The 18,404-nt window shown below is 36.2% G+C and overlaps 1 protein-coding gene across 1 annotated transcript; it reads left to right on the forward strand.

The window, feature by feature from the left end:
* Positions 1–144: 144 nt before the first annotated feature.
* Positions 145–17,523, forward strand: LOC149556081 (putative disease resistance protein RGA3). The gene is made up of 2 exons (XM_089830228.1): positions 145–2,964; positions 17,075–17,523. The coding sequence occupies exons 1-2, from the start codon at positions 287–289 to the stop codon at positions 17,109–17,111; spliced, it is 2,715 nt and encodes a 904-aa protein (XP_089686354.1). The 5' UTR covers positions 145–286; the 3' UTR covers positions 17,112–17,523.
* Positions 17,524–18,404: the final 881 nt, after the last annotated feature.

Genomic DNA, 18,404 nt, shown 5'->3' on the forward strand with positions numbered 1-18,404 from the left:
AAAAGTAATAAGAATATGGGAAAGATGTTGCTTAGTTATCTGTTCGAATACTTCATGATTATTTGATGTTTCCTGTCTGATTTGATTCGTTTTATTCCTGTAGAATTTTCTAATTAAATTAGATAGCTTGTAAATGACAGATTCGCTAATTAAATTAGATAGCTTGTCAACGAGAGATTCGCCAATTTTCGTTCCACAGAGACCCCCTCTACGATAACCAGGAAGCCCGTTATGGAATAAGCAGGAAGGAAGAAACCAGATCTGAAGCAGCGCTTCCATCGTCATCATGGCAGCTGGAATTGTGGCCGCACGTATAAACGCCATTTTCACGAAGTTAGATAAAACGGGGTTTGATGAGGACTCGCTGGCGATGAGTTTCAGAAAAGAATTTCAATGGCTGGAGAAGAAACTTGCCCGAATTAGTGGTTATCTGTATGGTTCTGATGACGAGGACAGCAAGCAGAGCGATGCCGTGAAAGAATGGCTGCAACAAGTCGGAGATATTTGCCTTGACACCGAGGACATTATGGATTTGTGTGCCGTTGTGCCTCCGACTCAGTCATGTCTGGGCAGCGACAGGATCTTGCGCCGCTTGGCTATGAGGAAGAGGATCAAGGAGTTGAAAGAGAGAGTTATGTCTGTGATCGAGCGAGGTCGTCAACTGAGTGATTCATGGAGTAACAGGGGAATAGGGTACTCAAGAGGAAGAAGATCGGATAAATGGGTCAGTGATTCAGCGCCAGTTGGCATCAAAGACAAAGTGGAGGACATTTTGAGTCTTTTAGAGGATCCTTCTGTGACCGTCCTTACCCTCACGGGCATGGGGGGCATTGGAAAATCCTTCCTGATGCAGCAGGTGTATGGCAGGGCTTATGAGAGGTATGAAAAGTCTGCTTGGATTACTCTGTCCCAGTTTTATTCTCTTAAACGTTTGCAAGTCGAGCTTGGATCGCAATTAGGGTTAGAGATAGACGAGGGTATCAGTGAAGTTAGAGGCTCGGAGGTCATTTATGGTTTTTTAGAAGGAAAAAGTTGTTTAATTGTTGTGGACGATCTGTGGACCACAAATTCGGAGAACAGCGTGATAAATAGTATCCTTACAAGAATCGGGCTTCCCGGGGGCCGGAAAAGCAAATGCAAAATTGTAGTCACGTCTAGAACTAGGTCTCTTTTTCCAACTATGAATGTCCATACATATGAAATGGAGCTTCTGTCAGCTGAAGATAGTTGGAAGCTGTTCTGCATTCATGCTTTCCCCAAGTCCGAGGGAAACAGACCACCAAAGTATCTGGAGAGTTTGGCACGTTCAGTTGAAAGGGAATGTGGAAGGTTGCCACTCGCAGTGAAATTGGTTGCTGCATCTATGGCAAACCTCAATCTAGAAGGAGAGTGGGAGTTAAAATTGAAAGAATTGTTGATATCAAAGGAGCCCATCTTGCAGATTCTGAAGCCGAGTTATGACTCCCTGCCTCGACACCTGAAAGTCTGCTTTGCCTACTTTTGTTTCTTTCCCAAGGATTATATTATTTCCTGCGAATATCTCATACATTTGTGGATAGCAGAGGGACTTGTTACTCCATCATATTCCGGAGAAGATGAGCTGGACGCTGGGTTGAGTTACCTGCTTCAGCTTGCAGATTTATGTTTAGTTGATGTAACGGGGCGGTCTTTAGATGCATCACTGTCTTGCTCTGTTCACGAACTAATGATGGATTTGGCCATTTATATTTCTATGGAAAACAGATGTGAATTTGCACCTCCATCTCTGCTGAAAAGTTGCCGTAGGATATTATTGGCTCAACAAGGTATGGATACTGATGCTATTTCACAGAGCAGTCTTCGCAGTCAGAAATTTCTGCGCACTCTTTCACTGTCGGAAAACTCTAAAATTCGAAATATTCCAGAGAACTTGTTTGATCGTCTCAAAGTGCTGCGGGTTCTTGACTTTGGTTATACTCAGATCAGCACCTTACCAAAATCAGTTGGCAACATGCAACTTCTCAAGATTTTAACTTTATCTGGGACAAAAATTAATGAGCTGCCAGATTGTGTGAGGAGACTGAAGTATCTCCAGTTTCTTGATCTTTCATTTTGTGCAAACCTGCAAAGGCTACCTGACTGGATAGGAGAACTCAATTGTCTATCCTATCTCAGTGTATTATTATGCTCTGAAATGTTGTATTGTATGCCTAAGGGAATACAGAAGCTTGTCAATCTGAAGACGCTGAGATCATCATGGTTGAAGCTTGGTCTTGAAGAGAACGAGTGGTTAAATCTAAAGGATGTGAGCAACATGATCAATCTCCAGGAACTGAGGATTTCTATAAATGATAAACAGTGTTTGAGAAGTGTTGAAGATGGGATCCTTGCACGCCTGGTGAAAATGCGGCATCTTGGATTATGGAATAATGTTCCTCAGAAGGAACAGGATACAGAAGTGATTCTTCCGCCTTTCCCGGAAACAATGAAATGCATGAAATATATTGGAACACTTCATCTATGCCAATTCTCTGTGCCAAGTTGGCTATGCCTTGCGGGAAATTTGAGAGAGCTTGTTTTGACTTATTGTAGTTGTGATTATCCAGAACTACAAAACATCCTCAACTTAGAAGTATTATCTCTAATTGGTAATCACAAATGCACAAAATTACCAAAGCATTTTGGAGAGTCAAGGGGATTTGCAAGGCTCGTTCAGCTGTCAGTTCAGGGCTTCCCCCTCTTGGAAGAGTTCCCTGCATTAGAGGACAGATCAATGGAACGCCTCAAGACACTAAAGGTATGGGATTGTCCGAGAGCGAAGAAAGTTCCAGATGGATTGGAGAAGGTGAAAACGCTGAAGACGATAGAGTGTGGTGGCAGTTATGGAGCTGTGAATGAGTTAATGGAAAGGTTAAAGGAAGGTGAGGAGGATTGGAATAGGATTAAAGCTAATAATCCTCGCGTCACTATCAGCCTTGTTAACAGGTATGGCCTCTTTTATTGTACTCCCTTATAGCCAATTTTTAAACAATTATATTTTCTTATTTGGGAGATTTCTCTCTCCCGCACTCTATTCTAGAATTATGTGAAAGTTACACGTAAACAACCTTCTACAAAGTTTTATGTGTGGGAACTTTTTTTTTTTGAGAAGGGCCTGCTGTGTTTGCATTCGTGGGGTTGCAGTTTAGACTGAGAAACCTGTTTTTACAAAGTTTTGAGTGTGGAAACATTTTTTTTTTTTTTAAGAAGGGCCTGCTGTGTTTGCATTTGTAGGATTGCAGTTTAGAGTGAGAAACCTGTTTTTCCACCCTAAAATGACTTAAATGTTGCAATAATGGAACGCGCAATTTGATAAAGTTTAAATAATTAATGTATTTGGTCAGAAAATAATTAATGCTTTCATACTAAACTTGTTCAAATGGGCTAAAGCTAAGTGTGCGATGCTTCTAAGTTCAGAACTGATGTTTAACCATTTATATAGCTGGTTAATAATTTATTCATTGAATGAAAAGTTAAATATCAATCTTTATAAGAAGAAAAAAGATTTGCAATGTCTTATTTTTGGATGAAAATATCTAGGATGTATTTTTTTGAAATAGAAAATAAAACATATGTTTTTGTTTGACACAGTTACATCAAGAAGTTTGAGAAGAATATTTCCATTTACCTAAGTATAATACAAGGTTTAAATTTAGAGGGTGGTAGGTTTGTACGTCTGACTTAAATAAAATATAAGGTCCATGGAGAATTCCCTTGTGAAATGGTTGCTTGCATAGAGAGGGGTATCATACACCAAATTGATTTCTTGTTTTGGAGTGATCCAACGACCCTAAAAACTATCTTTTACTTGTTTATAACCTTTATTAGTAGGAAAAGTAACAAAGGGCGCATGCGCCAAAGTTCCTGCCTTCATGATTTTATGGTTGATTGAAGTAGATTTTGGTTAAAATATAATATATTTAATTTAATAAAATAACAAATAAATAGTAATGAAAAATATAACATTATAGTGCTAAACTAAATTAAATTATGAGTATAGTTAATATATTATTAAATAGGTAATATATTATTAAATTATATAACTGCAATGATGTATATTAATTAAAATAGTAAAAGAATATATAAATAAACATTATAGTATCATGCTAAATTAAAATTAGATGACATCCTAAAGAACATTTATCATACCAAAGATATTTATCAACTAATTATACATGAGATATAGATAAATTTGTATTTTTTTTTTCAAAAAGAGTTAAATTGATTAATTTCAATTAGTAAATTGTTTGATATATCTTGTTGAAGTGATAAATTCATCCAATTGTAGAAGCTAGACAATATTCTTAAGGTTAAATATAATGCATAAAGAAAATAAAAATAAATTAATTTAAAAATAACATTTATGCTTTAAAAAAATCAAACACACTTATAAATACCAAGCTAAATAATTTGAACTTTATTAAAATTGATACAAAATTAATATTATGCATTTTAAAGTATAAATTAAAAATATCAATATAGTAAAAATTACATATGTTAAATAAAAGTATAATCTAATAAAATTATATATATATAAATTAAAAAAAGAAGAAAATGTATTAAAAGCATTGGTTTAGATATGTAAAAATAAAAATAATTAAATTCTAATTTAAACTTATATACAAATTAAAATTAAAATAATATAAAATTAAACTATATAAAAAATAATTTTTAAAAATTGACAATTTAAAAGAGTTAAAATGTCTATATTTGATTAAAATATCTATATTTGAATAACATTTTACAAATTACAAGATAAACATCGCTTAAAACTAATTGTTTTTAAAAAAAAAGTTTATCCACTTGTCAGAAATGTGGAAAAGATAAAATTGAAATTAATGCATTCATTAATAGAGGTGTTTGAAAAATGATTATTTAAAAAAAATGTTTATCCACTTGTTACAAAAAAAGATAAGGTTGCAATTAATGCTTGCATTAATAGAGGTGTTGAAAAAAATAGTTTTATTTTTTATGAAGAAAATTGAATTTTTCCATTGCCTTTTTCATCATGAACCAATAAAGTTTTAAAAAAATTGTATTTTTCAATTTCAAAAAAATATGCAAATTAATAAATCTTTTGCAAATATTGGTATATCAATGAAATATTTAGATTATAGAACTAATATGGAACTTGGTGATTCCATTAGTTTCCTGCCAAAGGCAGGAACTAATAATGCTCTATTAGACTTATAAACACTAGTGTGATAGTAATCAAATGTAAGCTAAAACCCTTATGTTAGCCTAAATAAGTTAGAACCTTCTTCACAAGATAACGAATTAAAAAAATTGCCTTGCTGGGATAGGTCACAAAATAGGGATAGGGATTACTCTGATTGAGCTTATATTTATTGGCATTTGATAATTGTACAATACCTATTTTCTACAGGCTACATAAAGACAAGTAAATGATGATGCTTAGTTTGTTTGGACATCTAAAATTGAAAATCATCATTACCCAACTATTTCTTCTTCAATTGATTGAATACATCCCTAATTATTCAATCAGTTAGCCCATTTCCATCTTCTTATTAATCAAATAATATTTTACTATTCAATTAATAAAATTACCATTCATCTACTATCGATCTCTATTCAGCTCCTAAATCCTTTAATCACCCTTCTATAGTCTGCCTTAGGTAGATAAATCCAATTATTTATTGTCTCCTAGCTTTGTCCCAAAAAATATATAAATATCTCATTTATTTAGTTTAACTATATCTTCCCAAGTTTCCCTATGGGTACAAGAACTGGGTATGTGGGTATCAGCAGAATTTATTTGCCCTTTGGTACGTGTTTATATATATACACACTCAAAATTTAAAGCAATACATAATTGCAAAACTAAGTACATTTGATATTATAATACTTCATTATTGATCAATGCCAAATGCAAAATTGGTAGTGATAAAGGTAAATCTTAAATACCAATTGATAGTTAATTTTTTAATATTTATCTTCATAGATTGGCATTTAATAGTGCTAAATTTAGTTATTTAAGTATTAAATTTCTTAGATCATTAATATAATACAAGGCTTTGGCTGTTTATCGATAAAGAAAAAAGTATTCAATTTATGTCAGGAGATCCCAAATACTAATGGGGGTTTGGGAGTGGAGACCCTATGGATTCGATGGGCAGCAATGATAAGCTGCATAAAGTGTTAAAAAGGTGAGAAAAATCCAATTATAGAAAAGAGAAAAAGAGAGAAAATAATCTTTGTATTAAGCAAATTGACACTTAAGGAATTTTGGATGCAAAAAGAAGTTAAAAAGCTTCTTTTTGTCACTTTTTGGTGCTTAGTGCCTTTGGGTATGCCTGGGTATGCCTTGGTACATACCTGGGTATGCCCCCAAGCAAACCTGTACGCAGGCATAGCTACTACGAGTGTGGGATGCCTTAAGGGTGTACACGGTAACTAAGATATCTTCCACTTTTTATTGAGTGGATCATTTGACTGCATCCCTTAATTCCCCACTGGCATGTGCCTAATCTTGTCAACCCTCTCATCAAATCCTCTATCCTCACATGTACAAAGTCACGGCCTCTTGTGCACAAGGCATGGGCCTTTGCATGTGTGACACGGACTTGGTAACATGTCACATGGATCAAAGGACTTAAACTTCCCTCAAGGGTACTCCCAAGAACCCTTTCCATGTTATCCATCCACTTCATCTAGGAGAATCTCCACTCTTGATTCTCCTCTTGATCCCTTGGACTTTTCTTTTTTGAAATATGTTTGCAACTAATTTAACTAATGAAAGTATTTTGCTCTTTGATGTTAGAAGATTTCATTCATGATTTAGAACATACACAAGCATGATATATTTGCAACATTATATAAAAAATAATGAGCTGATTACAACCAGTCTTCATACAATCTTCATCAATCTCATTCAAAACATTTCAAATCAGTTTTAAAACATGTTGCAGAACTTTAGTCTTCAAAACATGAAAGGTAATATTCAGGAAATAAACCTGCTAGTAGGTTCCCAAGTATGACAAGGTTAATTCTTGGGATGATATTAAAAGCTCCCATACAGCATAAAATCTGAGCTAGTCAGCAATAATAGGCACCTCTAAAAATTAATTCCATACCTGAAGAAAGTGCAGATTAACCCCAATGAGTTATGGCCCTTAGGGTACCCCGGTACAGCAATTTGCCTTGACAAATCAATAATTGCCAATTGACCAAAAATCACCTCGAGATACTCAAAGACGGTGGTAAGCTGTGAGGGACACAATGAACACTAACCAGAATGAAGTCTCTTTGAACCACTGAGTTGTTAGCATAAATTTTTGTACCCGGTTTTCCTGAAAAGGCACACCAGCATACTGAAAAAGCTTTCAGTATTTTCAAAATTCAATCCATACTCAAGAAAGTACATACCCCACCAAAAACAAGTTACCCATATCAATAAAATGCATATGTATTAAATTTTAATCCTTTCCAAACCGAGAAATTAAAATCACAAAGAAATTTACTGAAAACCTCAAACCAAAAATACTAACCTATATCAAAAAAATGCATATATCTTCATCTTTTCCAAAGCTAGAAGTTAAAATCACACTGAAAAATTCACCTCAAATCACAAACCAAAAATACCAATCAGCTAGGGTGGATGGTTCACCACCAAAACTAGCATAAGAAGAGGGTTTTTGTCCCAAGCCAGCAAAGATTGCAGCAGCATCTCCTACAATTTATCTATATCCAAATGAGAGCTCAAACCCATATTTATAAAGTGAGAGAATTAGGGCAATTACATTTGAATGTGAATTAGTTTCCCTCCCATTTCACTTTATGAAATGACATGAAGTTAATCCAAAGAGGTTCACTACACTTTTTGAGCCCATAGCATAGTATTTGTAAAACTCTTTACGTCACCTTTAATCTTGCTGTCACTTTAGGAGGCAAGATATAAACCTTTTAAATTAATAATCTCCATAGTTACCATTTAAAACAAATTAACGCTAACATTTCCAGGACATAGGAATAGGGGAATTGCCATGAACATGTCTTCTCTCACTTAATTCTTAAAGCAACTCTAAATCAAAAAAACACTTCAAGTGAAATAAATCAAATGTGATCCTGGGACTCACCAAAGCAGCGAACTGGTAAGCATTGCACTTTAAATTGATAGGATATAGAGGCCAAGATCAAGTGCTAAAAATAACACTTACCAACTTGAAAAATAACAATCTGTTAAAAATTAAAAATGCTGCCAGGATACATTGAAAATACCTGCTGGAGCTCTTCTCAAGACAGTGAATTCACTAATCACATCTACTTAGCCTACATGAACTCGAGAATAAGCTACTGGGAACCTCAAACTGACTAGGTGCAAGAAGGGGACATTACATCCCTATCCCACCAATTCCTCCAACCAATTTAGGACACTCATTCTCTTCTCATCTTCCCAAGGCTCTTGACCAATACATGCCATTTGATTTCATTTTTTAATCCTAACTAATTGATCCATCAAGCTAAAAATTCTATAAATCCATTCTCATCCAAACTGTTTTATGAATTTACGTGCAATCTTATGTTGCCAGCACAAATACCCACATCCAACGACCTCACGGATGGTTACTAGCTCTTATACTTAGTCTGAGTGTTGTTTGTGTTTTGAGTAGAATGGGTTAATATTGTTTTAATTTGCTCTTTATTATGTTCAAAATTACATGCACACAGTTTAAACTATTGGTAACACCGTGATTACAGGTTTTAGATTTAATGATTGTGCATGAAACATGTGGTCATGTGGTATTGACTCATGTGGTATTGAGAGGCAAAAATCTGTAGTTTATGGCTTCTTTGAACAAAACATGCATTGTAAAGAACTATATTGCCTTTCTTGAGCCCCCTACATTATCATTCTGATTCATTCTACATTATTTGAAGCCTTTGTTGGCCCCATCAATTTGCTTCTGCTTAGTTCCATAATTCATCTCCTTTGTTCAATATCCAAGCATTCCTTTTTAGGCATTTGTTTCATATTTTGAACATCTTAACCAACTAGTAGTAAAATGGCCTTGTATGATGTATGCGTTGCCAAATGCTCTTCTACTTGTGTGTCATTGATGGTGGGTTTTTGAACAAGGGCTATTGTTAAAATTATGTTAACTTTTTAATTTTTTTGTTTGACTGTAATCTGAACTTTTTAGTCCATCTAGTGTATGTATGATTCTTTCTTTGGTTTGATGTGGTAGGGCACCTTTCAGAACAAGTAGGGTTTGAAGTTCTGTACACTTAAGTGATCCTACTTTAAGTGATGCAGGTTTTTCCTTTTCTTCCATTTTCCATATGCATTGGTAATATTTTCTTGCAGTGCTATACTTCTCACTGGCATTATCTAAAGCCATTTTCTAAATCTTTAGTTTTTGCACTAAAGAGGACAATGTGTGTGAGGTTCAATCGTTTTTTTCTTTTTGCAGCCTTTTCAACTATGCTAATTTAGTCATTTCTAGATGTCTATCCTTAAATAGTGATTGCATTCAAAATACTTAATAGGTAATACTTGCTCCTATGTGTGTCAATTTTTTCTTTAGGCTAATCATTAATGGGTTAACTATTCTCATGCTTGTATTTTTAAGAAATTGCTAGTATCAAGCATTTTACCAGCCCCCTTTGGACACTTGCAAGATGGTTTGGACTCATTGTGTAAGCTTTAATCGGCATCAGTAAAGGTCTAGGTATCGATTGAATTCTATATCCCCATATTTTTTTTGGAACTCCTTTTAGATTCTTGTTATCTTGAAGTAAAGACTTTTGTTCATGAAAATTCAGAATATTTTAGGTCCGACCCGTCTGAAATCATAATCATCCCAGCTGTCTCCAATTATAATCATTTGGGGATATCTTTTTGGTCACAAATGCATCTCTATCCTAGGAGGCTTTTTATAGTTTGTAGGCTTGATGCTACCAAATTGGTGTGTTGGCTCTTCATCTAGCTTGCATTGCCTTATTTATACTCAGTGTGTTATGGTAGATAAATAAAATGCTTGGTTATTGGCAGTAAAGGTTTTCCATGGTCTTCTATTTCTTCTCTTTGTTCTTCAATTTCAATTTTTTCCACAACTTTGCAACCAAGTTGAAACACCTCAAAGTCTTGCATTTGCCAACAGAATATTCAACAGACCTCTGAGAGACTTGGCAACCCGAAAACCAGCGGCACAAAATATGTGAGTAAATCTTGTGAAAGCTCACTGATTTCTGTCATCTGAAAAGTTGCATGCATAACCTGCAAGTCTGCCATCTATGCTTTTGTTCTTTTCAAGCAATATCAATATCTATGGATGTGTGCTGGGCTAGGGTTCAATCCCTAGCCCGTGTTTGCTGTTTGCCTTTCTTGCTGAAATTATTTACAGTTCTTTTTTGATTGACGGCTGCTTGGCAAAGTTAGTGTGGGCTCCAGATTTTGGTGAGCATTTGCAGACATTGTTGGATTGGGGGTTTTGTTGTTCCCATGGCAGGGCCTAGGGTTTCTTCTGTGTTGGTAATGGCAGATGGATCTTCTCCTCAAGTGCATGCAAGCAAATCTGAATCGTTTTACACGGGAGAGAGCTCCAAGCTAAAAAAAGTTAATGGATGTATTCCACGAAGTCAGGATCGCCTTGTTCTGGTTATTCCTTTGGAGGCTCTAAGGGAGGACATTGAGTATTGGACTAAGCATGCACTGATATGTAAATTTCTTGGAGTGTGGATATCCTTATCAGCTCTTGAGACATGGATTTGGCATTCGTGGCAAGTGGATGGAGATATTGAGTTCATGCTGGGCTGGGAATAGCTATTTCTTTGTAGTGTTTTCTTGCATGTCTGATCGGGATCATGTTTTTGAAGGAGGCCCTTATTTTTACAACCATATGGGGTTATTTGTTAAACCTTGGCATTCAGGATTTAATTCTTCAGAGGATCTCCCCTCAAGAGTGCCCGTTTGGGATTGCTTGCCATGTCTTCCTCTTGAATTCTGGTAAGAAGACATTCTTCGTCAAATTCTGACTTTGCTTGGAAAGCCGGCTGCGATAATGCATCAATCCCTAGATATTAAGATTATTTCTTCTGCTCGAATCTATGTTGAAATTGATTTGAGTAACCCATTACCAGATTCTTTGGAGATTTGTCTTGGGTCTTTTTCCTAGGTGCAACAGCTGGATTATGAATCCCTCCCCTTTTGGTGTCAGATATGTCATGAGTATGGTCATTTGTAATGTTAGTGCCCTTGGGCTTCAACTTCTAAGGGGGTTGACGGTTCTGCTGTTGGTAACAGTGGTGCCCAAGCGAATAAAGATCAGATGGATAATTCAACCAAGGGGAATATTCAAGTGAGTAATCCAGGTAAAGGAAAAGCCCCAGTAACTTAGGTTGGCCCAGATAAGGATGACATTATTTTTGTTTGCCCTTGAGCTATGGTACGTAGACATAAAAGACGCTTTAAAGACTGGCAAATTGATTATGGTGTTAATCGATTTGAGGTGCTTCATAGTATGGCCGTAGAGGAGGGTATGCCTCCTAACTTTTCTTTTGATTTGATTGGCTCAAATGGGGGAGTTCCACCTCATGAATCTTGTGTGGCTTCCCAAATGGTGGTTCATTAGTAGAGTGAGGTCCCTACTGCTCCTGAGTCTGAAGTTTTGGTGACTCCTGTTGTGCCTTAGGATAATGACATGGTTTTGGCAGACTTGGTTAAGGATGTGTAGGCATCTGGGAATGGTAAGGGGTCTCCTCTACTTTGGGTTTGATACAAAGGCCTTTTAAACGGGTTTCTTTTAATCCTCCTTTAAAGAGTGGGTGTAAAAAGGATCAGGAGAAGACCAAAATAGCAAATGTGTTGATAGAGTTTGGGGTTGTGAAACCCATGGATGCTCATTTCCCCCACTCTACTCAATGATAATTATATTCTCATGGAATGTTCGAGGGTTGAATAGCATCCCTAGACAAAAGGCTATTCACAAGTTGGTGATTGATCATTCTCCAGATATCTTTTGTGTCTAGGAGACTAAGCATTCTGTTGAGTCTTTGGTCCACTGTACCCCTAGCATTTGGCTTCATGGATTGTGCCAGTGTGTAGGTGCCATGGGGAGTGCCGATGGTTTGGTTGTCTTTTGGGATACACAGAAAATCTCTCCTCTTGGTTGGATATCTTCTCACTCCACCCTTTCTTTAGTGGCCTCTTCATTGGATTTCGGTGAGGTGGTTCTAGTTACTAATGCCTATGCGCCTATGATTACTAATGTGGGAAAGGTGGGACTTTGGTCACACATTCGGTATGTAAGAAATTGTCATCCTTACCATCCTTGGGTTTTAGCAGGAGATTTCAATTCAGTTCTAATTCTTGAGGACAAGAGGGGTGGCTTAGCTTGGTTGGGGCCTTCCTTTGATCTTCTTCATCAAAATATTGATATGTTGCATCTTTATGATATCAAGCCAGCTAATTGGCTATATACCTGGAATAACAGAAGATTTGGGGCTGAAGCTATCTCTGAACGTTTGGATAGATTCTTGGTTTCCTGCTTCTAGATTAGTGGCTCTCTTACTCTCTCTTCCAAAATTCTGGATTGGCATGGTTTTGATCATTGGCCAATTAAACTTTCTCCTACTGGAGTGATTATTCTTAAGAATCCTCTTTTCAAGTTTCAATTGATGTGGCTTCGAGACTCCTCTCTTTATGATCTTATGGCTAGTTGGTAGAGAGATGGTGCCCCTGCCTATGGTACTGCTATTCATTCTTTCTCTAAAAAGCTTCAATATGTCAAAAGGAAGCTCAAAAAATAGAAGAGAAAACATTTTGGGAATCTTCATACCATGAAAGGGAAAGCTCAGGAGCATCTTGATTGCATTACTAGGTAGATTATGGATCTTGGTTTCTCTAAGGCTTTGGGTAAAGCTGAATCCCTTGCCTCTAAAGATTTGGAGGAATGGGAGCTTCGTGAGGAAATATATTGAAAGCAAAAGGTCGGAGTTGATTGGCTCCAAGAGGGTGATAGGAACACTTTCTTTTTTCATAAAACGGTGCAATCTCATTAGAATTTGAGCTATATCTCTTCTTTGGTTAACTTTGAAGGTCTTTAGCTGTCTTCCTTGCCTGCTTTGTTCGAGGAGGCCACAAGGTAATTCTCTGCCCTTTTCTCTGAGGACTCTGTCCCTATAGTAAATGAAGAGACTTATTTTGTCTTGTATTCCTAATTCCCTTGTTACCCAAGAAATGAATGATTTTCTCATGTGACCGCTCTCTTTGGCTGAGTTGGAGGAGGTGATCTTTGGTATGCATAGAGGAAAAGCTCCTGGTCCTGATGGTTTTCCTATTGAATTCATTCAAGAATTTTGGCATATTATTAATTAGGATTTGTTGGAGGTGGTTAGGGAATCTTTTTCCAGCAAGCAGATGCTCTAGGCGTTGAATTCTACCTTCTTGGTTCTTATTTCAAAAAAAGATGGGGCTTATCAACTGGAGTTTTTTAGGCCTATTGCTTTGTGTAATGTGGTCTACAAATTTATTACTAAGTTGATTGTTGAGTGGCTCAAAAGGTGGTTCCCTACTATTATCCTAGAAGAACAATGAGGTTTTGTTGCAGGAGGACAAATTTTAGATGGGGTTGTTATTGCTTTGTGAAGCTATTCACTCTATGTCTAGTTCAAGGGCGCGACCTATGTTAATTAAGTTGGATATGGCCAAGGCCTATGATAGAGTTAAACAAAGTTTCCTCAAAAATATTCTTCTTGCCTTTGGCTTTAGCCCGAAGTGGGTAAGTTGGACTATGAGCTGCATTACTACTGCATCTTTATCTGTTCTTCTTAATGGTCAACCTTCCCAGTTATTTAGTGCCTCTAGGGGTCTGCGCTAGGGTGATTCTCTCTCCCCCTATCTCTTAATTATAATGGCAGAGGGCCTAGGGAGATTCATCATGTATCAAGTTTCTCAAAATTCTATTCATGGTTGGCATTGGGATAATGGGTTACCCTCACTTTGTCACCTTCAATTTGTTGATGACATTGCTCTTGCGTGTATTGCTCGGGTTCAGGAAGCTGAGGCTATTCGACATACTCTTGACATTTATTTGGTGGCGATAGGCCATAAAATTAATGAACATAAGTCTATATAATTTTTTAATACTTTTGAAGCTATTCAAAGGAAGATTGCTAATATTACATGGTTTCAGATTGGGTCGGTACCCTTGACATATCTTGATATTCCTATAACTGTTTCTAGGCAGCCACATCTCTTTTGGTAGAATCTACTTAACAAACTTCGGGAGAAGGTAAATAATTGGACTCATAGGTGGCTTTCTATTGCTGCTTGGGTTACTCTTCTTCAATTTGTTATTCAAGCTCTTCCTATTTATAGGAGCATGTTTCAGGCTCCTCTTGTGTACTTTCTCAAGGAGTTTGATGCTCTTTCTCGGCAGTTTCTTTGGAGTTGTAATTTGCGTAATTCAAAATGGAGTTCAATCAGCTAGGAGACTGTCCGTCTAAGGAGGAGGGTGATCTTGGGTTGCACTTTGCTAACTTAAGTAGCCAAGCTTTGGCTGGTAAACAATATTGGTGTTGGTGCTTTGGACAAAATTAACTTTGGGCCTATATAATCACTTAGAAGTATTTCAGGGTTGCTGATCCGCGTTCTATTTCCTCACATCCTTTGGAATTTCGTGGCTCTATGGTATGGCAGACTCTTAAGAATTGTGCTAAGTTAGTTAAGAGAGGTCTGTTTTGGATATGTAAAGGAGGCTCTGTGGCTTTGTTTTGGTTTGATGCTTGGGATGGTAACCCTTCTATCTTGTCTATGTAACCTCATCTTTAGATTCTTTGTGATTCATTTCTTGTTGCTGGATGGGATAAGGTGGTTTATTATAAGGTCCCTTATCACTTGGGCCTTGTTGTTGGCTATATAATTGGAAGGACTCTTCAGATTGGCCACCTGGGGGATCAAAAGAGAATCGCCTGGAACTCTCTAGGATATTGGCTTCTAGAGAGTTGCTCATTGTCGGAGCCGTATGTTTTGGCTTGGGGTGGTGCTCTGTTTGGTAAATACTATCAAGAGCTTACTAGACAATTATTTAGAGATGATATGATGCCTTGGTGGAAACCTATTTGGAATAAATTTTCCTGGTCCAAATGTAATTTCTTCATGTGGCTGGTGGCTCACAATCGGTGTCTTATGTGGGATAATCTTTGTAAATGTGTATTTCAAGGCCCCTCATTTTGTGTGTTGTGCGGTAATGGAGAGGAGTCTGTCTCCCACCTTTTCTTTCATTGTTCCTATCCTACCCATATTTGGCACCTTTGGTGGATTGCTTGGGGGTTGTCCTTGTAGGCATGCTTCCTCCTTGTCTTCTTTCTAGGATCGCTTGGAGAGTGCCCCCACTAAAGCCTCTCCTTTTCAAGCTGCGTGGTTTGCTGGTCCTTCATTCATTCTTTGGCATATTTGGTTGGAGAGGAATATGAGAGTCTTTCAAAATGTCTGGACTGGAGTTATGCAACTTTGGTGGAAGATTTCTCACTCTGCATGAAACAATTTAGGCTAAGTGTGTACTAGATGGGGGTATGGATCCAAGTGATGCTACCATTTGCAATCGCCTCAATTTTCATCTTTAGGGAGGGGTCCTGTGGGCTTCTGGTCAATGGTTGCATGGTCTGCCTAGACAACATAGGCGGTAGATGAAGCAACGGGTGAATTGTGAGGGGTATTGGACTACTACTCGTGGAGTTCTAAAACTCAACATTGATGGTTCTTCACGGGGGAATCCAAGTCCTGTTGGCATTGGGGGAGTGACTCGTAGTTCTGATGATGTTCTATTTCTTTTCTGGATGTGTAAGGGTTGTCATACTAACAATCTTATGGAGGTGCTGGCCATTTTGCATGTTGTGGAACAATGCTGTTTAAGGGGATGGTGTAGGATTAACTTTGAGTCTGACTCCCAAGTGGTGGTGAACTAGCTTACTTTGTAGGTGCTTGCGGATGTTAGTTGGCCTCTAGCTTCAAGTGTTGGTTAGACTTTTCTCTTTTGTAAAACTCTGGAATCTATTTGTTTTACTTACACCCCTTAGGAGTGGAATGAAGTTGCAGATTGCTTGGGCAAATTGGCTTCTGATCATGTGCAAGATTGGAATGTTATGGATAGGGGGCAATTACCCCTCGAATTATCTTGTGAAATTGATGACCTTGTTGATCAGGATGGAGCTCTTTGCGGAGCTCTCCCTTTTGTATCTCTTCTTGTCTTAATAAATTCTTTACCCCTTTTTTAGTCAAAACATCTTCAAGCAAATGAAATCTATGGATAAGCTCTCTGACCTTTTTGCTGAGCTCTCCCTTTTGTATCTCTTCTCGTCTTAATAAATTTTTTACTCCTCTTTTAGTCAAACATCTTCCAGCATATGAAATCTATGGATAAGCTCTGTTTAATGAGCAAGCCTGAAAACTACTTACAGATCGACTCAAAATTATGCATTTCAATCTTGACAAAAACCTTATACAATTCAATACACTGCAAAAATACCACCTAAATGAACATGTCAATATTGTTTATGGTATTTACTACTACTACATCATTCACATTTTGCCTATGTGTATCCAGTGAATGTGTTTCATCTGATTTGATTGGAGATAGTTTTTCCTATTTTGTTGTTTGTGTTAAGCTCTTGAATATACAGTTCAAGTTGTTTGTGAAGATGAGCATGGCATATGCAAATAAAATCTTTAATTGAGTAAAGCAGGGGGAGGCTGTTTGTAGCGGACTATTATCACACTCACTATTCTTTTTAAACTTGCTTTGCATATGAAATGATATATAAGATGCAAATTCTATAAAATCTGACAGTGATCCGACAAGAAGTTATTGGTCTCGTGCTTACATTTTCTTCATCGTGATCATATGAATTGTTGGGGGGTGGTTAAGGGTGTCAAAAGACGACGAGTCATTGCCTCTTGAAAACGATACAAGTTGCATTACCTAAAATAATGCAAATCGTAATCCATATGTTGTTATTGGCGAACCTTATAATTTTCTAGAGTCTGGTGATACTGTTTGATGTAATGACAAGCCTTACCAATTCTCTCTGTTTACAGGTTTAAAGATGGATCAGCTGTAGCCATGCTGCAATAAATTGGAAATGGTTGGAGGATAGTTATGAAAGGTACCTTTCTTTATTTGGCTGTCTGAGACACCCGTGGCAGTTGTTTTAATGGTTGGGAAACATGGTTCAGCTTTGTAAATATCATGGATTAGGAGCGACAGTTTGTCAAACAATTCACTTTATATGCATTTGTGTGAAAGACTATTTTGCATAGTGACAATCGTTATCAATATTTGTAACCGTATGTGGTACCAAGTGAACATGTTTGTGGTACCAATTTGTTTTTCCTACTAATGAATGTGAAGAATAAGTAATACTGCTGGATGGATAAGAGACACTCATGGTAAGTGTATTTTTAACGCTTTGAACTGGTAAATCTTATTTAAGAGGGGCCATACAGAAATAGTTTAACTAAATCTAATGGGCATTATGGATTTTTTATGGATTTTTTCAAGACAATTTTGAGGTCTCATGTATTCAGCCACATGCTTCAAGTCAGTGACACCTGCATAATAAAATGAACAACTTAAAACTCTACTATTTTTTTTCAAACAGAGACCTTGTGTTTGATTTAATCTTATAGATTGTCATGGCCCTCTAACGCCGACCTCTACAATTCTTATATAATTTACTTGTCAAATGTACCAAGTGTATTCTTTCTTGACCACATTATTTATTTAATTATTTGGGATGAATAATATTGTCCTATATGGTGTTACCTAGATTTTATTTGAATTTTTTATTATTTGAATTTATTGGATTTTTAATTATTCATTCATTGTTATATCTCCTTCATCGACAAATATGAATTTTATTATTCAAGATGAATGTTTCCTATCTAAATATTATATAATTATTATTAAAAAAATGTCATTATAAACAATAAAATATTGTAAATTGAAAAATAAATAAATATATATTCACTAGTTATTAGAAATTACATGTATAATCATTTAAATAAATAAATAAATAAACAAAACTAGTAATAAATTTAATAAATTTTAAATAAATATCTCAAGTAGATATTCCATAATAGAGTAATATTAAGTTAAACCAAACTTTAAATAAAAAATCTAAAAACAGTAAAACTAAGATATATTAACATGAAAGAACTATTTATTTTTTCACTGAAAAAAATGCACTACTTAGAAGGTTTAATGTGCGTCCAACAAAAAACAAAAAAATTCTCCTATATTATTATTGCCTTCCAAAATGAAAGTATTTATATAATATAGTTCAAAAGACAATAAATATAAATCTATTTTCATAAAACATAGAGTCGGGAGTAAATGCGACGTTAGCAAAAGATCATTCATGTCCGT

This window comes from Cupressus sempervirens, chromosome 5 (assembly GCF_028749045.1).
Source record: "Cupressus sempervirens isolate cs-2001-9-10 chromosome 5, ASM2874904v1, whole genome shotgun sequence".
NCBI lineage: Eukaryota > Viridiplantae > Streptophyta > Pinopsida > Cupressales > Cupressaceae > Cupressus > Cupressus sempervirens.